Source organism: Morone saxatilis, unplaced genomic scaffold (assembly GCF_004916995.1).
Source record: "Morone saxatilis isolate NCDOM2014 unplaced genomic scaffold, NCSU_SB_2.0 Contig20, whole genome shotgun sequence".
NCBI lineage: Eukaryota > Metazoa > Chordata > Actinopteri > Moronidae > Morone > Morone saxatilis.
In genome coordinates this window covers 20,631,456-20,642,128 of record NW_023339763.1, presented here as the reverse complement: position 1 = coordinate 20,642,128, position 10,673 = coordinate 20,631,456, and the positions used below count along the sequence as shown (strand labels likewise).

Genomic DNA, 10,673 nt, shown 5'->3' with positions numbered 1-10,673 from the left:
AAAAACAAACTGAGCCTACACATTCAAATTCCACATACTTAATCATTTAGTGCAAAGTGAATTTTATTTTAGAAACAAAAACAGCTGAAAAAGATAGCAAATGCTCCACATGCTAATAACAATTAACATGGGATAATCAAAAGTAACTCAAATGTTATTGGTTTAAGAAATTTTACAAACTAACAAATTCTACATTTCTTGCAGACGTGGCTCTGAATCATTATTTTGGGAATCTGTTTATGCACCACCAAGAAATAAGAATTTTGCTGAATATTGTTTCCGTACACTTTTTTTCTTTTCAAAAAAAAAAAAGAAAAAAGAAAAGAGTAACTCCCTTTACTCTGCAATTCCCACAACTGGTTGAGGTGAGAAAAAAACAAAAACAAAAAAACAAGATGTGGAAGTTTAGTACGAGTTTAGTAAGAGTTTAGAGAAGGGTGCATCCAGGGGACAACTGTTTAAGTTTGTGTGTGTGTGCATGCAGGGTTTGTGTTTGTGCATGCACATGCTACTGTGCACAGTGGGTGGGGGTAACTGCAGGTGCCTGCATTTAAATGGGTGCAAAGGTGTAAATTTATTTCCAAGCACCTGCACTGACATTGCGGCCTGTCGGTGCCTAAAGGGTTCAAATTGAAAGGCAGTCACCCATTCATAAGGTGATGTGTGATTGAGAGTGAGAGTGAAAGTGGCACACAAAATCAGAGGTGAAGGTGGAAAGGCCTCAGTGAGGAAGGAAGCTGACGGTTGACAAGTAGTAATGAGGGAAACTTCCTTTAGAGAAGAAGCGGGCAGTGAGTCAGACTGAAACCTGTCAATAACCAATGATCTGTTGCTTTGAGTCTGCAGCTCAATGAACAGTGACTGCCAGAGGGGACAAGTCTTTCACAGCTCAACACACCGACACACAGACACACCGACACACCGACACACAGACACACACACACACCGAGTAGCTAAAAACTTTTAAAATTTCTTGTAAAGCTTGTGCTATCTGAGGTTCATTGATCACACCTAAATTGCAACATATTAACATATTTTACGTTGTGCTGTTAAAACAGGACTGAAGTACTGTCTATAAAAATACATAGAGAGAAAAGAACAACATCTTTGTCTCTGACCAAAGTCTTCCTTAGTTCATTTTAGAAAGCAAATGTGCAAGAAGACAACATGGCAAGGAAGAGAGCTGATGCAATCACATCTCCTGATTTCAGCAAGTGTGTGTGAGAGACCTGAGTGCACGATGAGTATGTGTGTGTGTGTAACAAACGGCACTCCCACTAGCAGGTGTGTTGAGGGCAGTTTCCAGCTGCAGCTGCTGGCATCTCTACAAGGACACCCATCATGGCACCCATCAGCACCCTCACCAAGCACCAAGGCTCTTTCAACACGTATTACATTTAACCCATATATTTTAAAGAAGTGTGTGTAGGTGTGAATTTTGTTTGGAATTTTCTGTTAAAAGATTGTACTGGTTTTACACCTTGAAAATTAGTCTGTGATATCTTTATGATAAAAACAGTATCTCAATCCTACAAAAACACTTCATTGGTGTATTCAACACTACACTGATGCTGTTTCCAGCTGGGCACACACAAATACTGACACATATAAATTTCCTTTGTGAGATCTCTCTCTGCGGAAACTCAAACTCAATTTTTTCTTTCTTCCAAAGAGGTTCCAGGCTAATAAACATTAGCACATCCTGCCTGAGAGGTCTGACACCAAGGGCCTTATTTTATCGAAAAGATAAAGAAGATCCTGGTGATCCATCTTCAGACACTCAGACTCTCTTTTGGCTTGTGCTCCCCATGACGTTAGGTAGGTAACAACTGATTGGTTAAAAGGGTGAAAACAGTGCATTATGAGAGATAAAGCACAGAGGAGGTTTCTATGATAGACAAGAGTTCATCCCGTCCTGTGAAACAGCCAGAACATGTTCATGCCCATAGTCATCGAGTGGAAAAATCCAAGCCATTAATCACTGTGTAGACTATTACAGCAGAGTGAGGAGCCAAAAGGAGAACAAATGTGACAAAACCTCTGTTTCAAGGTCTGTACAAAGTATTTCAACCATTATAGAGAAACAAGTCATCTTCCAAAAGCACCATGTTCAATTCAAAGCCACCTCTGACTCTGTGTGAAATCTGCCTCCTCCTCTTTGTGACTCTTGACAAATTTCACAAAGGGACATAAATTACCTGAACACTACCCAAAAGGTCCCTTAACTGTCAAGTTTTGCGTTAACTCTTTCATGTGCGATAGTTGCACACCCTACAGGGTACTTTTGGTGAGCAAACACACTCACACAAGCACACACACATACACCCGTTTGAGGCTTACTCACCCGATGAGGGAGACCATCTGCTCCACTATGTGTCTGCTGAAGGTGACGATCACAAACAGTTTCTGTATGACAAAGAAACACACAGAAAGGACGAGTCAGTTACTGAACCATGAGGTCACTACTGGGGTGTAGAACAAGGCAGTATGTGCATCATAGTTTGATCAGTAATTCCTTAACTCCCCCACACACACTGACACACACATCCTACCCATTATGCCCGAGCCCATGCCTTGCACCACCAAGGCGGTTTGGTCTAAAGCAGCTTTTGTCATGGACGGGGAAAAAATAAAAGGCCTGGGCTCTGACACACAACCAACACAGTACACTTGGTCAGCATATCACACTGGCTGTCATCAGAAGAAAGTGTGTTTGTGTGTGTGTGTGTGTGTGTGTGTGTACGGATAGATAGAGGATAGAGATAGATAGAGGAGTACAGGAATCAAAGGAGATGTGTCACTGCTTCAGAGGGGGTCTGGAGGCCGGCTCTTGTCCAGTCTGATTCCTGCTTAGTCACTGGAATGAACAGACAGGCGACTGGCAGCCATTCTGGCTCATATCATCCCTGTGTCCTCCTGCAGGGGGGCAGTAACATGCACCCAATAATTGACCAGATATTTCAAGTTTCTTTACTTGCCCTCTAAGTTGTTGTAGGTTACTGTATTCTTATGAACAAACATGTATTTTGACCACTAAAAATGTGGTTTGATCCAGTAACGTTTAGGTTGCCTTCAACATGACATTAGAAAGGCTTAACTCAACAGAGCTTTTAGCGGGTCCATCATTACAAACTCATGTTGTGCTAAAAAGGATTGTTCAAACCCACAGAACCTTTTTTTAAATTCTAGATCCCAGATCAAGGTCTCCAAAGATACTAAATATATACTGCCGAATTACAGGGAAAAGTATAAAGTATAAAATGATACATGAGACATCTAGAATTTTCCATTTTATGAAATGACGGAGCCATAAAAATTTCATCTTTGATTTGAATATTTCACTCAATATAAAAAAAACGTGAAGCTTCAATTAAAAAAATATATTATATAAAGTGAAATCTGAAAAATTTCTTATCTAAATTACACCACAAGTGGTTAAAGGTCTCATGTTTAGCATAAAATTTGTCATGATGCTTTTTGCAGCAAGTTAAATGGTACAGATTAAATTAAATGGAACACTACTTCCTGACATGCAGATCAATGCCAATTCTGGACCTTGACTGGCTATCGAGTAAGGTAATTATATTGATTAGTAGTAGTTTTAAAGTACATATGCTACAAACTGAGTTAATTGGGAGGATTTTAGCAACAATTTAATGAGGACCACCAATAACTTCAGAGAAAATTTAAAAACAATGAAAGTGTTGAATTTATAAACTACAACTATAGGAAATATACAGAGTAATATAAATGACATGATAAGTGAACAAAAATGAATGTGATATCCAGAACACCACTTTTACATGATAACAATGAAGATAAGTCGGCACTAGGACTAATTTTAATTTCATGTGGCATGAATCTTGATCAGTGCTTAGATCAAGTGTTCATTGTAAGGTTATGTAATGTATCATCCAGGTCATACATATATTGTCATTTGGTTGTCTTTTAATTTGTGTGGGTGTTAAGCCTCAGGAGCTCACTGACGATTAGACAAAATGAACTTAAGACTTGTAGGCAAAATGTTGGCAATGTTGCAAAAATAACTAAACTTATAATTGACATCTGCCACGATAAAAAAAAGACTGACGTTTGCTGTTACACTATTTTCTGTGCCTCGCAGAAAATAAACATGACACTGTGCAGCAAGTAAATCCCATCATGGCAACTTTTTAACTGCAACTTCAGTAAGACGCACTTGATTAGAGTTTTTGTTGTTTTTGTTTGATTTTGTGCACACACATCTCACTAACAAATACTGACAACTGATCTATGATCCCACACAAAGCAAGGCGGAAGGAACAGCAAGATGACCGACGCACAGGAAAGCTGACTAAGATGCCTTAAATGTGTCTGCTCGGAAACTGGTGGTGACATGGTCTTGACTTGCTGATTTCAGTTAACTGATAAATATCTAAAGAGCTACACACATCCCAGTCATAACAATTTTTTCACACACTAACAAGAAGTAAGTGTTACAGCAGTTCTTAAAAGAAAAGGAAGGAACATTCATTACCAAGAATCATGAGGTGAACTGAATGAATTGACAGTAATATGGAAGTGAGAGCATCCTGCTTTTTTGTAACTCAAAACTATTGTCACAAGTTGACAATACACAACGTACATACAACTAACAGTACGAAATGTCATCCAGTTCTACATTGTAAAACACACAGGAACACAGAATACAAACCAACCCCTCCCAGGATAAGCACCATGCTTGCATAGACAACACTCATGCAGCTTTTTTGGATATTATACAATGCATACATTCTGACTAAAAAGTCATAGGGCGTAACAATAACAATACTTTTATTTAATTTTTGCAATACGAAAGTCTATGCCCTCTGCCACACCTAACAACTCTTCTGTCCTCAGCAAAATCACCTGTCTCAAGAGCCCGACATGTGTCTTTCCATGACATCACCCCTCATCCTCAAGTGACCTGCTGACGTTGGCCATTCAACAATGGACGTTCAGACGTAAAGCTTAATGAGCATAAAAGGCAGAAGCAGCGCAGAGTAAAAAAGCCTCTCCTTGGAGACTGCTGAGAACACACCTGAAGCACAGGTACAAACCCAGATCAAAAACATGCTTTGAAGCGCACACACATATACACACACCCACACACCACAAGCTTCAAAATCCCCTTTTGTTCCCTCTTGGCCCATGAGGGAGAACGTCACCTGCTCTCCAGTTCTTCTAATATTTCTTTTTTTTTTTTTACTGAAACTACTGAATCATTTGCATTAGAAGCAAAACCTGAGCTTGAGGTACATTAAACCAAACAGCTACAGGAGTGACTGGGGCCTCCAGACATGCCGGTGAACTGGGTGAGGTCTTTCTTTCCGTGAGACAGAGATGGACACACCTCTGTCAGTGGGGGCCCCTGGGATCCCTGGGTGTAATCTGGTACTGTGTGTGTGTGATTGTGCTTGTCATGCATGCAACAACCCCCACCTCCTTTCCTCCCACTTCTCCCCATCTCTCCCTCTCTTTCTCCATCACCTCCCACAGACAATGTTTATCTGCTTTAGCTTGTGCTCACTAAATTCTCCCCCCAACACCACCTTTTTTCTCAGTTTGGTGCAGGACAATGCTTTCTGCGTATGATAAGGAATGAGGCAGAGTGCAAAAAATAAAAACTCCTTTGCTTTTAACCCTTCCTTTCTGTGTCACAATGAGCAAATTCCAGCGTTTGCTTAGAAAACAGAAAGTCGAGCCCCTGACGGTAATCACAGATATACTGCAAATTCCTGGACGCAAATTGAGGATTTTCCAGGATTAGAAGAAACATGTGTGATGCCAAGTCTCCCAACAGCACTTTCTTATTCAAGGGTTAGGATGTATCTTTTATTTTCCTATAAGTTCTCAATCTGTTGCAGTCTGTCAAGTCTGCTGTACAATGTACTGGGGGTGCTGCAGCTGCAATCACAAAATGGTTGACTCCCCCTACTTTGGCTGCACAAAATGGCCTCCCTACTACCAGCCGAGTACTACAGCACAGAGATGCTGTGCATGAATGTGATTCATTATTTAACACACTTCTGCCTCTGAACAATATTAAAGATGTATACAAATCTCAAACTTTGGCACAAATACGTTTGGCTGTGTCTCTGCTGTATGGAAAGAATGTAAAAGAGTGCTCTATTGTACACAAGTCTCAACTGTATTTATATGAACTTTTTTGGTGTTGGTGGTGGTGGGGGGACATCAGCCCAGGCATTACTTACATGAATGTATATTATTAAACTGAAGCTCACCTGAATGTGCATTTTAATGACGGCTTTCCCAATGAGTGTCGCACCAAAAAAGGTCCAGAAGGGGACCAAAAAATGTCCACATGTTATTCCTGCCAGGTCAAACAAGGGATTTGGAATCTGGGGGAAAAAAAGAGGTGATCAAATTTAATGGTGTGTAAATTTGTCTCAAGAAATACAAAACAAATCATATAGGGAAAACAATAAATCACAATATTGAAACCTAATCCATGTAGTATATTTTATTGCAACAGGTACACCTACACAAGGCCACCGATGCCATGAGAAGATACTTACTCAAATTTACATTTCATAATATTTACTTTTTCTATATATTTTGAACAATTCAGAACTGATATTTACCTCGACTAGTACATAAATGTCAATATTAAGTCAATGTGAACATGACAAAATGATTTTGGGGGTGAAAAATATTTCATAGGAAAACTTCAAGTTCATGTAAGATTTGACTTACAGAAGCACAGGCTAAAATCCCTAAGAATCCGACCCTCTGGATGAGTTTCTGCACTGCTACTTTTGCACGAGTGGCAAAGTCCTGAAACAAAGCAGAAGTGGGAAAAATGGGATTCAATTTTCTCTCAAGACTTGTTGATGTTTAGCTGATACTGATCCCATGCTGTATGTAAGTATACAGTACATATACAGATAGAGAAAATATAGACATCACTTTGTTTACAACAAACATCTCAAACTTGGTTCACAGATTTTTACTAAATAGCAAATTGCAAAAATAATCATTTATTCTTCTTCTTCTAATTACTGTTGTAAATTTTCTATCAGATACATATAGTGTCTTGCTTGACTATGTTTGACGGATTCAAACTGTTTAAAATGATTAATTATTTAGATTTCATAAGATAATTATTCACAATTAATATGGATTTGGATTTCAAATCATTGAATGAGATACTGAAACTTTTATTAAGGGAAAATTAGGGGCAGATAGTTTTTTCAGTGTCTTTAAAGCAGTTATGTGTAAGAGGGAATATCACAGAGGTATGTGAATAAATGTGTATATACAGCAGCAGTGTTATTTTTGAAGTGATTTTTATTGAATAGGTTGAACCCCAATAAAATGTGACATTAAAACAAGTGAAGAATTTAGGATAATATCTTAATTTTGAATAACATCTTACAATCAAACATGTGCTTTTAGTATTTCCCTGTCATCTCTGAATGTTAATGTTTCATCTTATTTACAAATTATTGTCTGTGAACAGACAGTAAACCTATCCATTTTATATCTAAAAACATATTGGTGTCTAAATGAAACGAAAAATCAGCGAAAAACTGTTTTTTATCATTTCTGCTCGTTTTTAAATAAGTGCAAAGAAGCAGCAGCTGCAACAGGAGGATTTTCTACTTCATATAAATGTGCCTTCAACAAAAAAGTTTTAATCAGTTACTGAATAAGATAGCAACTGACAAACACAATAATTAGATCTTCAGAAATTCGATGTACAGCCGTGCAAATTGTTTAGAACTTTAACATACATATATTTTAATGGACTGAGCATCAGATTGATTTTCACTTAATAAATCTTAAAATTTGTGTTTCTAGTTTAGTCTTAATTTTAAATTATACAAATCTCTAAAACCTAATACTAAAGCTTGCATTTTTCTAAATATTTGCACTGTTGTAATTCTAATTTATCCACATTTATCAAAGTAAATGTGAAAAGTTTAACTGATGAGGGACTCTTGGTGGGGAAAAGTTGCCTGCCTGTTTATATTTATCATAAAGAAAACATTAATTCATCTAATAATAAAAAACAACTTCTTCGAAGGAAAATGTATTGATTCAAATATTTTAATGAAGAAAGTGTGTTTCACAATTAAATCAAGTCCAGATTCATGACCGTTCTGCTGGCATAAATATCTTCAAGTTCACAGCTAAAATGCACTGATTCACCTGCCACATCTTCTAAAATAATTACAAGACTACTCTCTAAACATGATTCTTGATTCTAGAAGAGTGATAAACCGGTTTTAGCACGTCTGAATCTTCTATTGCCAGTTATTAATTCCATTGTCACTGAGAATGTGAGAACAAGACAACAGACTTTGGTCATTCCAGTGACTCACAAGTTCTTACTTTCTTTGCTGGTCTTGCCCTATCCCTTTGGACAGCTCCACAAAAGCCTCTTTTCACAGCAGTGACATAGATTTTTCCCCAATATACCTTTTCTGGGAAGAGGAGCTTTAATCTGTTTGGATTTCACCTAAACTAGTTCTGGGAAGACAGTGGGAATGCAAAGGAAAGCCCCTGATCCTGGACCTTTTATATTTTCGGATGGCAATATCTAGGTAATTTAAAAAAAGTTTACTTCTATACCATGCTAGATTTACTATTGTTTAATTAAAATGAACGAATGAATTTTTGCACAGGAATTGTTTGATTCTGGGTAGAAATCAAAACTCTTGAAACAATAACAATAAAATAAAAAAAGGACACTTTATTTCCAAAATATTATTTTGAAAATATTATTAATATATATTCAAAGCAAGATTTTTTATTTTGTAGGCCTAAATATGTTAATAATTTGATCTGCTGGATTTTATAGCCAAAAACTGCACAATGGCTTTCATTCTTTGTTATTTTTACATTTGTATTAATTTACCTTGAAGTTGTTGTACTTTTATCATGAAAAGCAGTAATAATATTATTTCTTTGTAAAGTTAATGAAATTATTGTAGTAATACTGGCTGTTTTTAAGTGCTGTGAAGTTGTCAATATATTAATGTAATTATATTTCTGTCATATTGGATGAAGCATTTCTTTAACACAACTCTTTACAGTATAAAGCCTTAAATGTAAGCTTAATTTATCTTTACAATTATCCTCAAAAACAATACCTTTTTGTTTGTTTTCATTTAAATCTGTGTGTGCAACTGTAACAAATGCATACAATATAGTTTGTACTAGATATATGAAATGATGTAGATGTTTCGTATTAAGCATCTTTACGTGCCTTTTAGATTTAACTTCAAACTCATATATTTGTGAACATAATAGTAATTAATGTAAAAAAACGCACAATTAAAAAAAAACCTACAAATGTAGTTCTTAATAACAAGTATGTAAGGGCTTCTGTTCCAAAGTCCAAAGACACTCTCCATTTAAAAAAATCTTTCACATTGACTGCTGATATGAACATGAATGAATTATGCTGGTATTAAAGCTTACATTCACCTTAAGACATTTAAAAAATTGTTTATTTTTCCTGAACACATCATTGATGTTTTCATAATGTTTCCTGGTGTTTTTCATGTAACAAATTGTCCAAAAATGCATCTATTGAATCTTAAAATGAAGTCCTCACATAGTTGGTGGTTTGTGGTCTGTGTTTAAATATTTGAAGTCCAAATATCTTTAATGAATGTTTGTTAAGTAGATTTTCCCACTGAACGCATATTTTTCTCACCTAAAACAATATCAAATCAACTGACAAAGAAACAAAGGAAAAAGACAGATTTGTTTCACATGAACATGCAAGAAAAAATTTTGTTTTTCTAAACAGTAAGGCCTCGGTTTCTAAAACACCATATTAATTTTGAAAAAATGAGGCTCAGTAGGGGGCTGGCAATGCATGATCATACCTAATATGGTCAACAAAACCAGTACAGTGCTGATGACATTCTTTATGGGGTGCAACCAAGCCGACAGGAAATTTGAGAGACATGGGAGGTCGCCTAATAAGGTGGTGGTGGGGGGAGCGAAGGGACACAGGATCTGATTGGTTTACAATTTGAATTTCTGCCTCCACTGATGTCCAATCATGAAGGTTTCTCTTTGGACTATCCTGTAGTTTTAATTCTAGCCTTTCCCCATGTGTGCACACGTGTGTGTGTGGGTGTGCATGTGTGCGGGGGAGTGTGTGTGTGGAGGGAAGGAATGTGTATGGTTGGTTTACAGCTGAACCGCTGAGGACTGTGTCTGGCCCTGGGACACCTGACAACTGCCGGTGTTGCAGCGCAGACAGAACCCTGCAGAACCAATCACTGCCATGGAGACGGCCTGTGAATCCCATTAATTTTCTGACATCATGACACTTGCATTGTTTACATTAGGTGCCGTAGTTTAGCTTTTGGCTCCTGCAGTGAGAGCGAGCATGAAAATATCACTGCAGCGTGAACAAAGGGTCCCTGAGGAGGTGAGGGGAGGGTGTAAAAGGGTGTGTGTTGTGTGTGTGCGAACTTGTGACACTGTGATTTACTATAGTTGAACTATGTACTTGGACTCTCTCTCTATTCTGCATTTCTGGACTGGGGAAGCGTCTATCTTGGATGGCTGGGGTTCAGACATCCAGACTCTGTTGTTGGCGGCTTATGGAAAATCACCATCTTTGCCAGGCAGCTCGCCAAGGGCTGCCTGCAACTCCTCCCCCCCTC

The 10,673-nt window shown here is 37.6% G+C and overlaps 1 protein-coding gene across 1 annotated transcript in view; it reads right to left on the bottom strand.

The window, feature by feature from the left end:
- The window catches only part of LOC118331269 (vacuole membrane protein 1-like), a gene marked incomplete at its 5' end in the record, with an annotated part of 49,036 nt that overhangs the window by 17,382 nt on the left and 20,981 nt on the right, over positions 1–10,673 (bottom strand). The window contains 3 exon segments of the mRNA XM_035666074.1: positions 2,345–2,406; positions 6,264–6,380; positions 6,736–6,816. Of these exon segments, the coding sequence (XP_035521967.1) occupies positions 2,345–2,406; positions 6,264–6,380; positions 6,736–6,816 (260 nt within the window).